Genomic DNA, 20588 nt, shown 5'->3' with positions numbered 1-20588 from the left:
CGTCCCACCTAACACCAGGACTTGGGCTTGTGCGCTTTGAGCGGCACACGGTCGCTTTGGTAGGGCCTACTTGCGGATACATGCAGCTTTTTATAGAGGTTTAACAGGGCCCACTGTCAAACCCCACCACATCCTAGGCAAGCCCCACAACTCGCAGATGGCCTGGGGAGGGATCGTCAAGCCCTTGGACATAGTCCCTGCTGCCCACAGCGCGTGTCTTGTATTCCCGTTATTTTGGCAGGTTAAGCGTCATCATAGTGCATCATACGCCACATTTTTTTTCAAGGCTACAAGAATTAAGGAATAATTTATTGGTCGCTATAGTACGGATTCAGAGGCCCTTCGTCCGAAGGGCGGGTGTACAGTCCGCATACCTTGCTGAACTAACTGGTGGCTCATTCTAGGCATCCTTCAATCGGAAAGTTGCCGCTGTCGGGGCAAATATTCCGACAGTTCTACCGATAACCGTTCGTGATCGGACAGGAAGAAAGAATATACAAGAAGGAAGAATGAAGAAGTAAGAAAGAACAAAGTAGACGAAATAAGGAAGAAGGAAGAATAGTGAAAGTAGTGGAATGTAGGAAACAGAAAAAAAGGAAGAAGAAGGATTAAAGAGGAAAGTGAGAGAAAGATAAAGAAAGAAGAAGGAAGGAAAAATAAATCAAAAGGTAGAAATGAGAAAGCAGTTGAAATTAGAAGAAAAGGCATGCGGAAGGAAGAAGTAAGAAAAAAGTTGTAAAAAGGAGAGGTATGAAAGAAGTAGGAAAAGGGAACCAAGAAATAAAAGAATAAAAAAGGAAAAAAATAGACGAAGAAAGAAAAAGAGGATGAAATAAATAATAATGAAGAAGTAAGAAGGGAGAATATAGAAGATATGAGACAGGTATACTGCCACTAACCGCAAGTCGAGCACATCTGTATATGGGCTTCCATATACAGATGTGCTCGACTTGCGGTTAGCGGCAGTATAAGAAGGGTGAATAAAGAAAAACGAATATAGTGAGAAAGAAACAAGTAGTTAGAAAAATATAAAAGGGAATTGGAGGAGCAAGTAAAAAGGTTTTTGTTTAAATGGAAAAAGAAAAGAGTAAGAGTCAATTCTCATTTCTCATTCATCACTCCTCATTTTCGAGCACTTACACCTCATTTATTCCCTTCCCTTACTCATTTTTCTCGTTACTCATTCTTCACTTCACATTATTAACGATTCACTTCTAATTTTCACTTCTCACTTCACAATTATTTCTTCTCACTTATCATATCTCACTCACATGTCACGTGTCGCTGCTCACGTCTCTCTTCTCACAGCTTACTTCTCGCATTCCATTTCATACTTCTCACATTTCACTACGTACTTATCACTGTCTCTACCCTCACTTCTCATTTTTTGTTTCTAATTTCTCACTTTTCATTTTTCAATATTTCTGAGTTTCTACGCATAATTCTTCTGAATGTCAATGGAAAATGTTTTTCAATTTCCTCTAGAAATTCTTATGATTTTCCACGAAAAATTTCTCTTAATTTCCAAGGATTTCTTCCTGGATTTCCACTGGTTTTATTTTTCGAAAGAAGTAAAAAATCTGATTTTCCACCGGAGATTGCTTTCAATCTCCACTGGGAATGCTTTTGAATTTCTTCAGAATTTCGGAATTAATGCATGCGGGTGTATAGGTTTCCTGTTAGCCTCACTGGAGAAGGCGCAAGGTCAACTATCTCGGATATGAGTCTATGATTTGGTCTATGATGTTTTTGGATTGCATGAAAAAGCTGTTATGCCATATATTGCATGGAAAACCTTTTAATTAATAGGTAACTGTTGAAGTTTTAACTTAAAAAGCAGGCCAAGTTACAGTTGGAATGTATAGCCATTTAAGAAGGAGAAGGCATAGCGCAGTGCCAACATTATCATGTTACTTAATTACACTTTTGTTCTGTCTCACATAATTGCAAAATGTGCTGTATGACATCTTAATTGAGACATGTATCTGTAAATCATTCCCAGGATTAACCCTCGAGGATGCACAGAAGGATCCAACATGCGTCGTTCAGTGCTGAAGAATATGTTTTATTTACAAACCATACTCCATACGGTGGAGAACTGTATTGATGATATTTTTCATGTTGCTTGTGCACAGAGCTCGCTTATTTTTCGAAATGTCCGATCTTATAATAACTTTAATAATAATATGGACTTCCTTCAAATCCCTTATTTTATATAAAATACAGTTTCCAGTTGAATTTGCCCAAATTGGCTCTTTAAATTCACAAATTGAGATCGATTTGTTATACAATTGTGGTCGAAGAGGCTAATCAGAGTTAAAATAGCAATCTTTAAATGAATTCATTAAAAGCCACTCAAGTCCTTGTCAAAAGTCAAACGAGAATTCCTTCAGTTAATTCCGTAGGCCTTGTTGAAGAAGCACCATGCAGCATTTTTTACGACGCAAACTTCTGATTTTGCCATCAGTTATATAGCGCTGCTGCTTCAACCAGAGCGAAGGCAGATTCGTGAGCGACAGCGATTGAGCCCTGTAAAGATGCGATAAACACAGAATGATTTGTCATAAAATGCGACTTTAACGATGGGCGGAAATTGCAAAGTTGCTTCTCTTCGTTTGTGGCGGTGGTTACCCGAATCGGATTCGAAGGAGGGATAGTGAGCGGAGCTGAAGAGTTGAACTGGGCGCCTGAGAAGGGCGGTCGTAAAATTGTTAACGCTAGCTAAGTATCACGGAGTAACCGCTTGGAACTGGTTGGGACGTTACGTTTCGGAATAATTTACGGTAGCATCAGGAGATATGTAATTTTTCACGGTAAATATAAACCGTGAACACTAACGGAAGCTGATTTGCATTTAAAAGAACATTTGAGTCGTTCTACTGCACCGCCCCGAACATCTGCGATTTGTGGTTGGTTCAAAATCTTCATCAGGTTTGCTTTGTATATGAGAGAAGTGATTTGATTTTATTACGGTGGCTCTTATTCTTTAGTAAATTACGCTTTAAATAAAAATGGTAATTTCTTAGAGTGTAGATGAGATTTACAAATATTTTTTTAATAGATATGCGTTCTTGGTCAGTTACGAGTAAGGCATCATTATTTCAAAAAGCAAAACAATCATGGTTTTTACTTTCAAATCTACTCAACTGTGCTGTGTAGCTTTGTAACGAACATCAATCAGATTTAAAATTGATTGAGATTGAAATGGATTAAAATAATATGTTACTCTTGAGTACCACATACGATAAGTTAATGGGCTTCTCATAACTGATTCAGTAACTACATACATTTCCATTTTGTGGAAGTCAAAGGCTTTAATTCATTCGGATTCACATTAATCACATGGTGTTTACCCAACTAAAATAACTTCCATAGCTTCTTTCATATGCAACATCACCATGAAAACTATATGTCAAAACTTTCAATCTGTTCGACATAGCATTTCTTCGTAATTCTCCGTATTTCCCACAAAAAAAAACAGTCACATCTTCCAGATTCCTGCTTCACGGAAAATTTATTGCCTCGACCCGTGCAATGTGAACCGCATATTTCAACCACAATTATTCATATTTCATGTTTGGTGGCTGCTCGGAACCAAACTCCAAACCTCGCTGCAAGCAACGTCACATGGCGGGGAACGCCCCGCCTTCTGTCGTTTGAGGCTTGAACACATCATAAATAAGTGACACAAGGGACACAACAATGCAACTCGGTAAAGATCCGTTCGCGTTTGTTTCAGTTTGCCACCAACCGGAACGGGTCGGAAAAACATCTTGTTCGATCCCGAACCATGGTGGCCACGATGCAACCAAAAAAATAAACACTCTCCTTATGCCTACTAAGGAGACACTTGTTGAGCATCGACCGGCGACGTCTTGTTCGGTCGGCGCGTAGCCAAAATCATATGAAGATTAATGACTCGGTTATTGTCGTCGTTTACTAACTTAACTGTGTGTTTCGGTTCCTATATTCTAATTCTAACCTTTTTCCGTTGTTTTTTCCTCTGTCCCATTTCAGAGTATTCGGCTCGAGGCGGTGTTCGAAATGTCTGGCTTCAATTAGTTCCTCCGAGTTAGTTATGCGAGCTCGACACCTAGTTTTCCACATACGGTGCTTCTCCTGTGCGATCTGCAATACCCTGCTGAGCAAAGGAGACCATTTTACGATACGGGACTCGGCGGTGCTCTGTCGGTAAGTGTTCTTCCGGCCCAGTTTGTATAAATTCTCCAACAGTGAAGATTTTTATAATGATTCATCGCAATAATAATGTGCCATTTATGTACGTTTTTATCAACAGGTCACACATCGACATCCCCCCACTGGATCCGGGTGCGCCGATACCGTTGGCCATGCAGTGCCAATACCCCAGCCAGTACGGAACCTCCCCCAGTGCACCGCTCAGTCCCAGTGACTCGACCGGAAGCAGTAAAATGCCTCCGGCCGGTTACTTTTCACCGCACCACAGCGTTACCGCCCTGCCGCAGCAACCGCGCCAGAAAGGACGACCCCGGAAGCGAAAACCAAAAGACATCGAAGCAATGACCGCCAGCTTAGGTTAGTACCAACTTTGGCTTCCGTTTCCGATTCAGAATCATATAGTAATCAGGCCCACCACCCGAGGGGAAGACAAATTCGTGCATATGAATCAGATTGAGCTGGCTCACACGACGAAAGTCACGCTTGCCACGACTCATCTGATCGGGGGATGTCGATTAGAAGTTGGCTTTGGAGTTGGCTCGCGCTGAATGATCCTCTACGGGGGAGCCTGGAGAATTTATTTAATGGGATCAGCACCCGAATGTGCAGTTCGTGACAGAGCAGCGCTGGCTGGTTGGCCCCATGGAGATTCGCGTGTGGCAATTGCGCTAGGCGAGCGATTGCTATCGGTAATTGTTCTAGCAGCAATTTGACCTCTGGGATTGCTACTTATGTTAATGCTTTGTATGATGAAATCGGAACTATCAACGGTGGGAGGTGTTGAAAGGGTATTGGAACTAATGTTTTGCTTCACTGCACTATGGTCCAGGATACAGATTTACGCGGAAAGATGAATTTTACGCCAAAACTATATTTTTTAGAAAAAACTGTTGTTCTACAAAATTGTTCGAAATAGTAAGGCCATCATTATGGTTTTACCAAAAAATAGGGTGGCCCATCGTATAAAAAAAATTAGAAAATATTTTTTTTATTTCTTGGAATATTGACATGTTATGTTCTACAAAGTTGTAGCGTAGCTTATTCCAATCAATTTTGCTAAAAAACATTTTCTGTAGCTCTTAACTTGGCTGATTTAGAGCAATTTTACCTAATTGGATTAGGTGTACCGCAAAAACAGTATTTTTGATCTACTTTTTTTGTTTTAGTTTTCTCGAAAAAGTCGTCTTCGGGTGACATTTAGAGCTCAAAAAATACAACTTTTGATGGGTAAATATGCCTAATATCTTTTTCCGATCAAAAGTTATAATCGTTTTTCTGTCAAAATTACATTTTTTCATAAGTTGATATCTCCAGTTAGGGCAGACCAAAAAATATGTTTACACGGCATTTGAAAGATAAATTAATATTCTTTATTATGTCAAAAATTGGGGATATGTTATTTTTTATCTCATGTTTTTTCATTTTTATTAAAATCATGTTTCTTCAAATAAATTAATATAACTCGTCTACGGTAAAAGATACAGACGATATTTTTATTGCAAAACACGCGTTTTTAAATGCCTCTAAAGTCTTCAGTATATGACATTCTTGAAAAATAAAAAAAATAAAAAATCTACAGCTCTAACACTTTTTATAAGTTTTATCATTATCATCGTATTGCAAGATTTACGAGAAAAGCTGCATTTTTGGTCTGAAGCATACTTTTAAGAAACAAAATTTGTTCTAAAAAGTTTTTTCTGGATACTTGGGCCCTTATTATAGAGTTACCGAAAAATAGGGTAGGCCATTTTATAAAAATGTAAAATCTTCATTTTTTTATTTTGCGGAATATTGACGTAAAATGTTCTACAAAGTTGTAGCGCAGCTTTTTCCAATCAACTTTGCTATATAAACTTTTTATGTAGCTCTTAAGCTCACTTGTCTAGAGTAATTTTACTTACCAGGATTAGGGTGTCCCTCAAAAAACAAGATTTATGATCTGCTCATTTCATTTTTATTTTTCACGGATGTCACCTTCTGAAGACTTTTGGGGCTTTTCATAACGCGTGTTTTGCTATAAGAATATTGTCTGCATCTTATTCCGTTGTCGAGTTACATCAATTTATTTGAAAAACATGATTTTAGTAAAATTGGTGAAACTTGAGATAAAAAATAACATATCCCCAATTTTTGACATAATAAAGAATATTAATTTCTTTTAGATGCTGTATAAACATATTTTTTGGTCTGCCCTAACCGGAAATATCAACTTATGAAAAAATGTAATTTTGATAGAAATGATTATAACTTTTGATCGGAAAAGATATTGTGCATATTTACCCATCAAAAGTTGCATTTTTTGAGCTTCTAAAAGTCACCTGAAGACGACTTTTTCGAGAAATCTAAAACAAAAAAATTAGATCAAAATACTGTTTTTTTTGAGGTACACCTAATCCAATTAGGTAAAATTGCTCTGAATCAGCTAACTTAAGAGCTACAGAAAAATTTTCTTTAGCAAAATTGATTGGAATCAGCTGCGCTACAACTTTGTAGAACATAACATGTCAATATTCTGAGAAATAAAAAAAATATTTTCTATTTTTTTTTATATGATGGGCCACCCTATTTTTTTGGTAGAACCATAATGATGGCCTCATTTATTTCGAACAATTTTGTAGAACAACAGTTTTTTCTAAAAAATATAGTTTTGGCGTAAAATTCATCTTTCCGCGTAAATCTGTATCCTGGACCATAGTGCACTGGTAACACGACAGTCGATACTCGGGAGATTTGACTTGATCTCTGATTCGAAATATGAAGTGGAATTATGAGTTACGTTAATTGACTAGACCAACTAAAAAATGATGTTTCGAGGCTTTAGGCTCCATGTTATTGAAATAAAAAATTTCATTTTCAACCCAAACAATGTTTTCAAATGATATCTTCTCGGACAGTGTCCGATTGGCCAAAAAATCGTAAAGGTAAAAAAAGCCCTTTTATTGAGTGCCGAAGCTTTTATTGTGGTAGAAATATTTGGAAATATATATCTATTTGATTGAACACACTTTTCGGTGATTATCCATCTATAGTTGATCATCAACCTTTGGGGTTTCCAGGATTTTAATTATGTGCGCATTTTATTATAGCAAAAACCTCACACCATCAGGTATTTTTTGAAGTGCTCGTAAAAACTCCATCTTTTGCAACAACCCTTTGGAGCCTTGCAACTTCAGGTGTGTTGCTCATATTTTCACACGTTGGAATCGAAGATATTTTTGTCTTAGATTTTTTTTAATTTCTGTATTGTAATCAGTAAATAATCTCTCATACGAGGTTTTTCTTGCTTTTACGGGCAACTAATCGCTCTTTTTTTCAATTCAGAGTTCCACCTCGGAACGTTCCTGCCCTGACACCAAACATTGTTCTAATCGATCTCTTTTAGTTTACCTAGGATTTCTAATAGTAGTAGCTGGTCTTTTTCCTTAATGCAATTCAAATAATATGTGTTCAGATCTGACAAATGACGTTTCCTCCGATACCTTTTGCGATTATTTCATGAATTGCAGTGTGCAATACTGATAAATCTAAGACTTCTAGTCTAAAGATCTACTGAGCACCCGCCTTTTTTTGGTGATATCTGTTCTACGTCTACCTCACATGGTATGATGCGCGTTGTCCCATTTTATAAATTCTATAATGGAATAACAACTTAGTGCCTAATCATCTAAAACAGCAGTTCATCATATAAAAACTTACAATTCTGTGTAGCTAGCATATTGACCTTACGACTCTTACGACTTACTTACTCTTACGACTTACGAACAACAGTGCACCCGATTCTGTTTTTACACGGATTTTTTTTTACACGGCCGTGTAAAAAAAAATCCATACAAAATTTTTGCAAAGTTGTTCCATTTTGCATGATTTGTCGAGAAACTTTTTTTTACACGGATTTTCAAATTTTGAACTGAAAACTTTTTTCCCCCGTGTAAAAAAAGAGCTTCTGTTTCAATAGTAGAGAAAGTAGCAAAAGTTGTTTCGTAAAAGCCTTGGTTTCAAAAATGTAAGTAAGTAGGTAATAATAATAAGAATGTCTATGACTTAGCTGTTTTCTTTCTCGCCTCAAGGAAGTTTCTTAACTATCGCTTACCATCCAATTATATGCGAAAATGAACCCCTGCGGGATTTTCTTCGACGGACTCTGGCTTCGGAAATTTACGCAGTCTGTCAGTCTTGTAGAAGATCAAACTTTCTCTCCTCCATCTTAATGACCACTGGCAGAGACAGTGGTCGGGGCACCATACAATGCAATCACACTATTGTTCTCGTACACTGAGGAAAATGGACGTTCGATTTTCAATAAAACGCCTTATGGAAATTTGCCACAAGGAATCGGTATGAATTTCAATATGTTGCCTTATGAATGATGATTTTAATGTAAAAAAAGTGAAGTGCGGTAGACTGGGTTCGAACCATGGACGTCGGGGTTTAATTTTTATACACATAGTAAAGTTGCCATTTTAAGGTATAGATAGGTAGAGATATTGCGAAAATAGATTCGATTGTTCAATTCTGATACACATAGTTGGGTAGTGAGAAAAAAGTGTGAAATGTTGCCAAAGTAGATTCGATGGATACGGGAAATTGACTGATATCGTTAAAATTCCATACCCAGAACAACTTCTTGCAAGGATAGCTGTTGTATTGGTCATATGTCCGTGTACTTAATGGATTAGTGTGGGTTCAAGTCCCATCGGCAGCCGAATCTTTTTTCGCAATATCTCATAAAAACACCTTAAAATGGCAAACTTAACTATACGTATCCAAATTAAACATCTCTTCAAAAAAATATTATTTATTTGCTCAGACTTAGGCCGGAGTGGCCTGTACAGTATATAAAAGTCTTCTCCATTCAGCTCGGTCCATGGCTGAAAGTCGCGACGCGTCGCCTACCATGCAGTCTACAAAGGGTCCGCAAATCGTTCTCCACCTTATCGATCCAACTTGCTCGCACCTCGCCTTCTTGTATCCGTTGGATTGCTGTCGAGAACCATTTTCACTGAATCGCTGTCCGACATTCTTGCTACTTGTCCGGCCCACTACATTCGTCCGTATTTTGCGACTCGAACGATGGATAGTTCTTCCAACAGCTGATGCAACTCGTGATTCATTCGCTTCCTCTACAAACCGTACGCCATCTGCACCCCACTATAGATGGTAACTGGCACTTTACTTTCCAAAATTCCAAGTGCATGTGGGTCCTCCACGAGCATCCTCCAAGTCTCGTGTACGTAGAGAACTTCGGGTCTAATGAGCGTTTTGTAGGCAATCAGTTTGATAAGGCGGCGAAGTCCAAAGTATTACGGTTTCCAGCCACGATGTGTCTCCAAATTTCTCTGCTGGACAATGAGCGTTTTGAAGATTGACACAGTATAAATGCTGGGTACATCATTATATGCCGCAGCGCTGCCAACGGATTACGGCACGGCATTTGGAAGTAATTGCAGGGAACAAAGACCTTGACGGACAATCACTCCTGCATCTGGTTCTAAGAAGCGTATCTTCAAGCTTAGAATGCAATGAAATCGAACGGAGACGATAACGGCAAGATTTGACAAATATCGGTCACGAAACCGCGAACTGAATTGTGAATGGAAAGTTCATTGTTTTTGTGTGTAACCGTCCAAAAATTCTGCAGGACAAAGGCATAAGTGGCACTCTCAGTGCGTGGAAGATCAAGCTTTATTTGCACTTCTAACTAACAACTTTTAGGCTAGAAAATGAAATCATTTGCCATAATGTCATTTGAATGACATTTTACCTCCCAGTCGAAATTTATTTTTTCGGTTTACTCGTCTTTATACAGAGCTATGTACATTGACAAAGAGCTGGAAATATATTTTGTTTTTTGATATGACGTCCTTTTCAATTGTAAGTCTAGATATCCTCAGCAATGTTTTGCTAGACAAAGTTGTAGACACATTTAAGCGCTATAAATTCGTCATACCAAATGAATTGATATCTAATTTCAGAAAAAAAGTTATGGTAAAATTATACAAATAAATGCCAATGAGATTCTACAGCGGGGCCCTCCTTAGCCGTGCGGTAAGACGCGTGGCTACAAAGCAAGACCATGCTGAGGGTGGCTGGGTTCGATTCCCGGTGCCGGTCTGGGCAATTTTCGGATTGAAAATTGTCTCGACTTCCCTGGGCATAAAAGTATCATCGTGCTAGCCGCATGATAATACGAATGCAAAAATGATAACCTGGCTTAGAAACCTCGCAGTTAATACCTGTGGAAGTGCTTAATGAACACTAAGCTGCGAGGCGGCTCTGTCCCAGTGTGAGGATGTAATGCCAATAAGAAGAAGAAGAAGAGATTCTACAGCGCTGGTCAACACACAAACAAATGGCACCTGAAATACCCCATGTGCTGGGTGGTGATTTGTTTTTGATTTCTGCTTTCAAAACCAACTTCTATGGCCAACATGTCAAATCTCAAATCAAATCTCAGCTGTCAAATATATGAACAGGATGCGATAAATAATTTATAGTTGAACTAATTACCTTTAACACGTTTTAATTTATTGATATCTCGCGAGGTGGACGGATGTCGGTGCTGTACGGTCCCCACGGTACATCGTGGTATTTGTTTCAACCGCGGTCATTGCACAGGTTCTATTATTCTTCTTTTAAGCGAATCACCGCACAAAAGAAGAGCGCAAAAACCAACCGCACTGGAAGATGGTCGAAACGAGACCCAATATTTTGGACGCCAATGACTAATTAAAAAAAAAAGAAAAATAAACTACTGCTGTGCAAATCGGCCCGATGTTGGACCGAATTCTGACGAATATGGGACCAATATAATATCGCAGAACGTTTCAAATTTGTTTTTTCATTCTATAAATAGCTGGAGGCGAATTCTTTGGAATCGTTCACCTTAAATAATGGAAAGAAATCAAATAATAAAATTTGACTAAAATAAAAACTGTCCCTAAAAAATTAGAAATTCTCCATGAAGAACTAAGAAATTGCCAATAAAGAAATCAGGGCCGAAGCAATGTATATAAAATTTTCCTAAATTATGTAAAACTTCCGTGAACAATAAACTTTTTTTCCACGAATCTAAAATATATTAGCAAGTAAAAACTGCAATTATAAAAGAGAAACCCAAATTTTCCTTTAAAAAATACAAAATTTCCATGAATAGATCAGTTTTAATAAACAATTCTCGGGTACTTATTCAAAAGGACGTATGTGATTTTGTAAACAAAGATTCAAACGTCGATTTGTCCATTCTGATGGCACTCCCACGCAAACCAACACCTCCAACAGGTAGCTGAAGGCTTCCCCTATCTGTCTGTGGTGATAGTTTGCATGGGAGTGCTATCAGATTAGACAAATTGACGTTTGAATCTTTGTTTACAAAATCACATAAGTCCTTTTGAATAAGTACCCGAGAATTGATAATTTGTCGATAATATAACATTCAACTATGGGAAACTCACTCACTCACATGAACCAAACCGATTTGAAATCCCTATCCATCAGCGAACACACGATTGCAAAATGAATGCTACTCAACCCAACAGCGGACCAACAAACGATTCATACCTACTGAGTGCCCCTAGCAGGAATAAGTGAAACCACAGATAAAACGTCCTATCGTTGTGGTATGTCCTAATGTTGCGGTAGTGTTAAAATAGTCCATTCTGGATATAATAGCATTAAAAACAATTGTGGATACGCTAAAACTCGTCCAATTACCGACTAGAACAGCTTTTGTTTGACAAAATTCCGTTCAAAATTATGAAAAATCAACATTTTTCATTAAAAATTTGAATCCTTTGAGCCTTTGGTCCTATTGTTGCGCTATCGATTTCCATAAGAATTGCATGCAATACCGCAACAATAGGACTGACCTTGGAACAATGTCGAAACGATAGGCAACTGCGTCCTATTATTGCGGTAGTTTGTTTTTATTGTGATAAAAACAAAACAACATAAGTTTAGCACAATTGACGTAATATTTACGAATCTATAATTAACGAGCAACCTATTCGACTACTGCAGTGTGGAAAAAGTCCAACAGGTAATTTTCAAAGAATTTTCGAAGTAAATTTTGTTTTGACACGGTGCTTAACCCCTGCATAATAGGTCGTTTTACCCTAGTGCGAAAAGAATCGAGAGATGAAAATGAACCGATGTGTAGTGAGTGCAGCAGAAAACACTGAGTTGGACTCAGAAGATTGATTCAATTTAGACTCAATGATTCGTTTTGCGGCCTGATTCTTTCTGCCGAATCCTCACTCACCACTCAATTGCGATTCCATTCGTTTACGAACCGAATGTAAACAAATACTCGGCTATGTATCATTTGCTCACAGAGAACAGACGTTCATCTTCATTCGCTTGCTTGTGTAAAAGTTTGTACTGGCCATTTTAAAGTATGTCGTTATGCACCCGTTGCGCGGTGCTAGTGTGCTGATAAATATGGTTAGAATTGGCCGTGTTTTACTTTTTAGCGCTAGTGTTCATTCCGAATTGCTCCTAGGCTCGCTCCTAGGTGGCAGCACTACATTGTTTATGTAGTGTATGCCAACGCCATCACTTAGTGAAATTGAGTTTTTATGTCGGGCAGCCTGCGTTGGAGGCGCTGAGGTGCGAATTAAATCTTTACACACGTTTTTAACGGGTTCCGAGCCCGAGGACGGAAAGGGGTCCTCGTCAAGGCTGGGGCAGGCGTAGGCACCGCTTCGGCAAGTCCCTCTGTGTGCTGGCGAATAGGCCCTATCGCAGAAAGGTCAATTTGGGCACAGAGAACAACGTTCATCTTCATTTGCGTGCTTGTGTAAAAGTTTGTACTGGTCCTTTTGAAGTATGTCGTTATGCCCCCGTTGCGCGGTGCTAGTGTGCTGATAAATATGGTAAAAAATAGCCGTGTTTTACTTTTTAGCGCTAGTGTTTATTTCGAATTGCTCCTAGGCTCACTCCTAGGTGGCAGCACTACATTGTTTATGTAGTGTATGCCAACGCCATCACTTAGTGATATTGAGTTTTTATGTCGGGCAGTCTGCGTTGGCGGCGCTGAGGTTCGATTTAAATCTTTACACACGTTTTAACGAAATTTTGTTCGAGCATCCATGTCTGTTCTCTGTGATTTGGGGTGCACGCGGCATCATCATTCTTGATACCAGTAGTGCAGAGGGAAGCAGGCGCGAAGTCGACCCTGCCCACCTTCCGAGGACATAGGGCGTGGTAAGGCCACCTGGAAAGCCGGTAATGCGCTGGCACGATACCATGGTCTTCTTTTAAAAAAACGAGTCACGATGTTCGATGCTGCAAGGACACGCAGCTAACCTCGAGGGTGCGTTATGCACTGGCCCCCCTTTGAAGCATTACTTTCTGGTTGTACCGAAGGGACGATGGGCTTGGCGGCAATGGAAACGGTTTAGCTGGTCCGGGATGCAGTCCTGCCTCCCTCATTGGAGGAGGCCCCTAACCCAGCACTTCCGGAAATTTATAAGAAAAGTTTATGTTTTTTTAATGAAATTTTATTTTGCTTCCATAACATGTTGATGGGGTAGATTAATTGATGCCATATAGCATGGATTTCCCCTTTCTGCACTAGTAAAACTAAAAAATGCACAAAGGTACGTTTTTCAGATTTTGATCGGAAAGTTTTATGGACAACTTGCTTGTTTAGAGGTATTTTTGTTAAATGATGAATTTTGATTCGTCATAAATCTATAGAATAGTATAACAATTCACGGTTTATCAAATTTTTATCAACCTAGGAAATGTTGTAAAATAGTCACGCCGGGAAATCGATTAAATTATGGTCATGTTCATCAGCGTGACTCATTTACAACTCAACGCTACTTTCAGTCGATCAAGCACGATTTAATCAAAATCACAATATTTCGAATATTATCATACAGGGTTGGGAATCGTGAACATTGTTTATACTATTCAGTTATAGGACATTGTCGATGCTCTCGACTGTTCTTTCCCCTCCCAAAAATGTGTTCGCACAGTAGTTTTATAATGTATGATCGATTTGCGGTGGAAAATATTTATGTGATTATTTTGGAATTAAAAACCAAAGAATCAGCATCAGCAGCTAGCACACTCTCAACTCAATGCTTCGAGTCACAGGAGATTAAATTCGATTCCGTGCTATTCCGTGCAAAAAATGCTATGGAACATACGGCATGAGACTCTCACACACAACTCACAGACACAACTCGAAATGTAAAAATGATCAGAAACGACGTTTTAAAAATTTCACTTAATTGATTTGTTTTAAATGGGCATAACTTTTAATATATTGTGAACTTTAGGGGCATTCAGTAGCCATGCGAGCAAAAGCGTAGGATTGTCAATCCGGAGATGGCGAGCTCGATTCTCGGTCCGGTCTAGGATGTATTTGAGTAGGAAACCTTCTCGACACCCTGGGCATAATGATACAAGTTACATACTCATTACTCATGCTATGGCGGACAAAGAAAAGCTTTCAAATAATAACTGAGAAAATGCTAGTAGAATACTAAATTAAAAAGCAGGCCAAGTTCCAGGTGGAATGTAGAGCCATTTAAAAAGAACAAGGAGGACCTTTTCGGTCAAATAGCCAGTTGGCCGAACGATCTTTTCGACTTTTTGCCCATTTGATCTAAATAAAATGGTCCACAAGATGAGTTTTGACCTAATGGATTGTTTGACTAAAGGACATATTCGGCCAAACACCTTTCGGCCTTGTGGTTTTCGATCAAATGACCCAATCTGTCGTTTGGCTGAAAGTCATTCGCGAAAAATTACTTGGTTTAATAAGACCTTAGAATGTCATCTGGCCGAATTCCATTAGCCCGAAAATTTGTCCGGAACGGTATTAGGTCGAAAATGGTTCGTCCGCAAATGGCATTTGGCCGAAAGCAACAACAGTGCATTTGGCTGAAATGGTCGTTTGGCCGAAAAATTCATTTGACTAAATAGATCATTTGAAGGAAATGGTCGTTTTCTTTCTGTAAAACAATTATTTCGGCCAAACGGTATTTTCTGCCAAATTACCTATTCAGCCGAACGACACTTTCAACCGAATGCCCGTTTCGGTTAAATGACCCTTTTTGCCTTACGACCATTTCGGCCAATTGAGCTATTCGGTCAATTTTTTTTTCAGGCATAGGAACTGATCGACCGAAATCGGTGTTTCATTTGAATGGGAGCCACCATTTCTAGAGAGGAGCCCCAAAAATCTATGCATACAAAATTTCACGCCGATCAGTTCAGTAGTTTCTGAGTCTATAAGATAGATAGATAGATTTAAATAAAAATTAATCGAGATTTCCTCCTGACCAATTTGCAAGATTTTTTCCCTTATCGATTCGTTTTGGGATCTTCAAGGCTTGTATATGCAAAACGCTGGTGAACTTAATTGGGAAAGATAAAAAAAACATTTGAATACAATTTGTCTTTCCTCAACAAAACAATCGCACGGATATTGATCTAGAGTACGGTACTGCAAATTGTTCAGTATGGTACATCTTGTGACATTTGCAACCCGGGCAAAGTTGGGTACTTTTCGCTAGTACAAAATAGATAGATGAACAGTGACATTTTTGCAAAATAATTTTAGACTAGATGGGGTTCAGCCAAATGGTTTTAGGCCAAACAACTTTCAGCCTTACTAACAAACATCTTCAGCTACATAAGCTATAGAGAAGTAGCTTTAGTCATATAAGCGCTTTACTCACCTCCAATGTTTGTTGGGTTGTGGCCTTCGGCAAAATGGCTTTCCGCCAAACGACTCTTCTCCGTTCAAAAATTCTATTTCAACAATACAGTTTTTTTTGGATTACAACGGGAAATCCTTCGAAATTTACACTCAAAGCTTTTCTTTGTTTTCATGGAGAGATTGTCGAAATTTCAACGGAAAATTATATGGAATTTTTAAGAAAATCATTGGTATTTCCTCGAATAATGCTCTGGGTACTAACATGATGTTCTAGGGATCAATAAGAAAAATCTTCGAAAATTCCACTGAATCTTCGGAATTTGCACGGAAATTTCTGCGGACTTTTTCAAATTTGAATCGGCGTGACAAATTTTAGGCAAAATACCTTTATTATGCGATTTAGCGTAATAATGTCTTCTAGACATTTTATCAGTAAGTTGATGCGCTTCTTTAGAGGTATTCAGCTGAACCTGAACTGAACTGAATACCCGAACTGTCCAGTTGTAAGCGGATGTAAGGTATGTTCAATAGGGTGGTTCAAATTAGTATGAAAAAAAAACTTTTTTCAATTTTTTTTGATGGGCCGGCCTCTTATTTGATTGTATTTGATACCCTGATGCTCTGGACAAAATTTCAGCCAAATCGGTCAACGTTTGGACATGAGCATGAGCATTATGACAGCACAATTCGTAGTTGCTACTCCGTGATTGGCTGAACTTGCAAAATTGTAGAAAGAACACAATGAATATGGCTTGGGAGCTAGCTACCCTTTGGGCGGTGCTGAACTCGTTGGATGTTTATGTGGAAAAATGTATGCAGAAACATCGAAAAAAAACGTGATTTGCAGTTAGACGGCACAATTTACGATAAAGAGATTAGTGTTTGTCCGGCGAAGTTATCAGCATTTCTCTGAAGTGGGGTTTGAGCAAATTTCGTTTCTTTTTACCTTTGAAAAGAAATAAATTCACCCATATAACACTCTAGTAAAATGATAATATCATTGCCTAATAAACTCTACACGCAAAAAAGCGTTCCCGAATTCGTGAACCAGCAAAAATACACCGTGATTTGATTCATGGATTCGGAAACAGCAGTCACGTTTTCCAGAACGTTCCAGGAAACGTGACTGTGTTCCCGAATCCGTGGCTGTTGTTCACGAAAAATACACCGTGAACTTGTTAGTTCACGAATTCATGAACGCTTTTTTTTTGCGTGTAATCTTCTCGCGGTTATCAGCATAACATGCTGTATTTGAGGGGTACAAGTGACATTTTTGTCAAAATTGTGTTGGCTACAGCAAAAAATGCTTTGATTCTCGAGCTTTGCGGCAATATATTGATATAATTTGTACGATGTTTATAAAAAATGTGAAAAATCATAGAAAATTATAATTTTTTTGAACTTCCATACAATTTGTATGGAACGAAAAAATATTGAAAAACTTTGCCCCCATTTTTCTCAAAACTAACTTTTTGTCACTTACACTCCTTTGCATTTTACCCCCTCATTTAATTCTACAAGAACTGGATAAATATCATAGTTCTTTATCGTAGATTGTCGTCCAACTGTCGTTGTTTTTCGATGTTTCTGCATACCTTTTTTCATATAGACTTCCAACTAGTTTAGCACCGCCCAAACGTTGACCGATTTGGCTGAAATTTTTACGAGGGCGGCCCATCAAAACATTTAAAAAGTGTCTTTTTGAGCCATCTCAATGTTTAATCGAAAACCATTTCCTACTGTTCAAAGCAGAAATCAATCCTCGGTATTTTGTCATTACTCTTCAAGTAGGCCTTAACATCATGCCAGGTTGTTTGATCATAACTTTATGCAAATATGCTCTCATTGGTAATGCAGAATATATTAAACCTTTAGTGTTTGCACAATAAGTTTAGTTCCAAGGAGTTGATGAATCAATGCACCATGCGTTTCCATATGCCTGTATGCTTATATAATGAACATGTTCAAAACTTGTAGGCATAAATAGTAATATATCTCCAAAAGTAATGAAATAACGAACTTGGCATCTTCTACAAAGTTTCCTTCTGAAATTAGCGGCAAAGTTTGTGACTAACCGAAGGGAGCAGGGTTGGGTTCAGAATTCTTCCAAACATTTTTTTCTTCAATATCAAAAGAAAAAGAATATTAATACACCAGCATGATACTATCTGACCTAAGATTCGTTTCTATAAAATCGAATTAAATTTGTGTTTTATATATTTCAGTTTTCAAGGGATCATGTAAGTAAAATATTTTTTGTACTACATACGATTCCGCTGATCTTTTATGTTTGCTTAAAGTCGTTTCAATCAAATATTCGATGTTTTCCTCATTTACATTACCAACATAAAGTTATGAATGAACGATCAAAATGACCGAAAAAATCGTACAAATCGCGTGATACCCTCTCCCAGCATGCCATACCAATTTTTCCGGTAGCCTAATTAGGTCACGAAGATCGCACCGATATATAATTCGGAGTTTGTTCTTCGATATATAAACACAAAACACACATCAATTCGAATCAGAGAAGCTACATGCATGCGTGTCGTCGTTGAATTTGATGATAATTTCCGTAAGAATCCGTTTGCCTCCTTCCCGGAATCAAACCCGGAGGCGGGTAACCAGACGGAGTCTCGACCAACACGGCAGTTCCTCATCTCTCATATCGGATCGGTCCCAATCTTTGCGTTCTGTGCCATGTGTGCTCCAGTTGGGAGGAAGTTGCGGAGCATATGTCATGAAATATGGCCGTTTTAAGACACCCGAGGTAAAGAGGTAATCAAGCGCATTTATTCCCTCAGGAGCCTGTAGCGTTTAGAAATTTAGAACGCAGTAACAGTAGCCTTAACGGCAGCCGTTTATCTCTATTAGGACCGAAAATGAAAAAGAAAACAACTCGGAAAGGATCTATTTTTCAAAATAAATGGTTTGTGTGCCTTTGTCCGGAGCTTCTCGGCTTCTGTCGCACCTTGAGTGCCGACTGCCTCCAAGTCAAGAAGTCAATAAACATATCATAAAAGATGGTTCGAAAGGTCGGACGCAACAACAGAAGGTGGGATGATGTTGGTTCGTCACACGCAATGGGTCGAATCCTCCGGTTTGGTTGGGCACGATCGGTTCCTGATCTTTATCTGATCCGCCCGATCGTTTTGAGAGGGAATAACAAAGTGAAAATTGAAACAACGCAATGCGTAGGCATTGTGCCGGTGTGGGCTGGTTCAATTTTTGGTTGGTCTAAAACAGAATGTCGATCTCCAGTTGAGCTGAGGATTACCGAGATAGCTATTGTGAGATAAAGCGCGATCGGTTGTTTGTCGTCAATCGACACCAATAACCGACAATTGTTTATGACTTAATTAAAAAAAAATCGGTGGAACAGTTTTGCTAGGGTCATGCACTGCTGTAGTACGTTGGAGGACCTTCAGTCAGATCATCCCTTTTCGACCCAGAATGTTACGCACACTGAAGACAGACGAGATAGAAAGAACAGAATGTCGAAAATACGGAGGCTGTCCGGTAGTTAATTATAGGGGCTTTACTCCACCATTGATCGGTTGCCGATTTTAATTTTCAGGTATATGAGAATGACTCGGCCAAAATGTGATCTCTTTGATTTTATGCTGCACTTGATTTTATGAGCTATACTTATCCAATCGTAAAGTAGGTAATTGAATCTTCCTTCTTCTGGGTGCTTCGATCCGATTTATATGAGATAAGCGCGGTATGCAATGTTGGGTAAGCAAGATCATTTGGAACAGGTACATTATAAGTATAAATACATCTTAGATTCCCATTTGATGTTAGCCACTACTAATGCTTCCTTGCACAATACATTTGTATTTCTTTATGCTGAGAACGATCTTTTTTATATAGAAAACTCTAGTAGAAACACTTCTTTGATTTGAAACAAAGATGATTTCGTCATTTGCTATTTAGATCATAGTTACAGAGTGAGAACCTTGAATGATTTAAAAAAAATCTTAATGTTTAAGCTGCTGTTACCAGCACGGATGAATAAAATAATGTTTTAAGGCAAGGATGAGCAACTATCATACTCGATCTTACTTTCAAATTATCAATTGATATACACTTGTCAGTAAAAACAAATATACTATATTAACAATATAGTTCACTCTGGCTGATTCCAACCAACCCGTGAGCAACTTGACAGCTCCAGTACATTGTCAGTGTACCCCGAAAAATTGGTTCAGGTGGTTCTGTCAAACTCGATTATTTCGTGAGCATTTTCTGAATATGGCGAAAAAGTTAAAAATAAACCCAAATTTTAATTATATATATTTTTTATTCATTTATCACACAATTACATTACTCATTAGTTATTTCGTTATAGGCTCGTATATACACAAGCTCTACGGAGCTGGGTGATGAATTATATAGATATCATCACAACCTGGTTTGGCGCTGGAAGAATCGAAACAATTATAGGAGTACTTAGGCTGTGAACCATTCCACCGATTCGTTTAACTTTTAGTTACAATTTGACAGTTCGATGGTTACTGTGTTGTTGTTGAGATAGTTTTTGTTCGTTTGATTTCAGATGGGTGTGATAAAAGCAAACAGCAATTTTTTTCCTTATTTTTGTGAATTTTGAAATGAATTCAGTTCTTCACTTTAAATAGCAAATATTGACACTAGTAGAAATGGATATATTTGTCTCATTAAAGTTATTTATTTTTATTGATATAGGACAACG

The 20588-nt window shown here is 38.3% G+C and overlaps 1 protein-coding gene across 2 annotated transcripts in view; it reads left to right on the top strand.

Moving 5' to 3' along the window:
• Positions 1–20588, top strand: part of LOC134212640 (protein apterous) — a 285114-nt gene that overhangs the window by 218095 nt on the left and 46431 nt on the right. The window contains exons 4-6 of one of the 2 annotated variants that reach the window (XM_062690666.1): positions 4018–4191; positions 4298–4554; positions 18097–18111. In XM_062690666.1, the coding sequence (XP_062546650.1) occupies positions 4018–4191; positions 4298–4554; positions 18097–18111 (446 nt within the window). The remainder of the gene's footprint in view (positions 1–4017; positions 4192–4297; positions 4555–18096; positions 18112–20588) is intronic. The other variant, XM_062690667.1, reaches the window with a different exon arrangement.

This window comes from Armigeres subalbatus, chromosome 2 (genome assembly GCF_024139115.2).
Source record: "Armigeres subalbatus isolate Guangzhou_Male chromosome 2, GZ_Asu_2, whole genome shotgun sequence".
In the NCBI taxonomy this organism is placed as follows: domain Eukaryota; kingdom Metazoa; phylum Arthropoda; class Insecta; order Diptera; family Culicidae; genus Armigeres; species Armigeres subalbatus.
The sequence above is the reverse complement of the archived record's forward strand: the minus strand, read 5'-3'. Positions and strand labels throughout refer to the sequence as shown.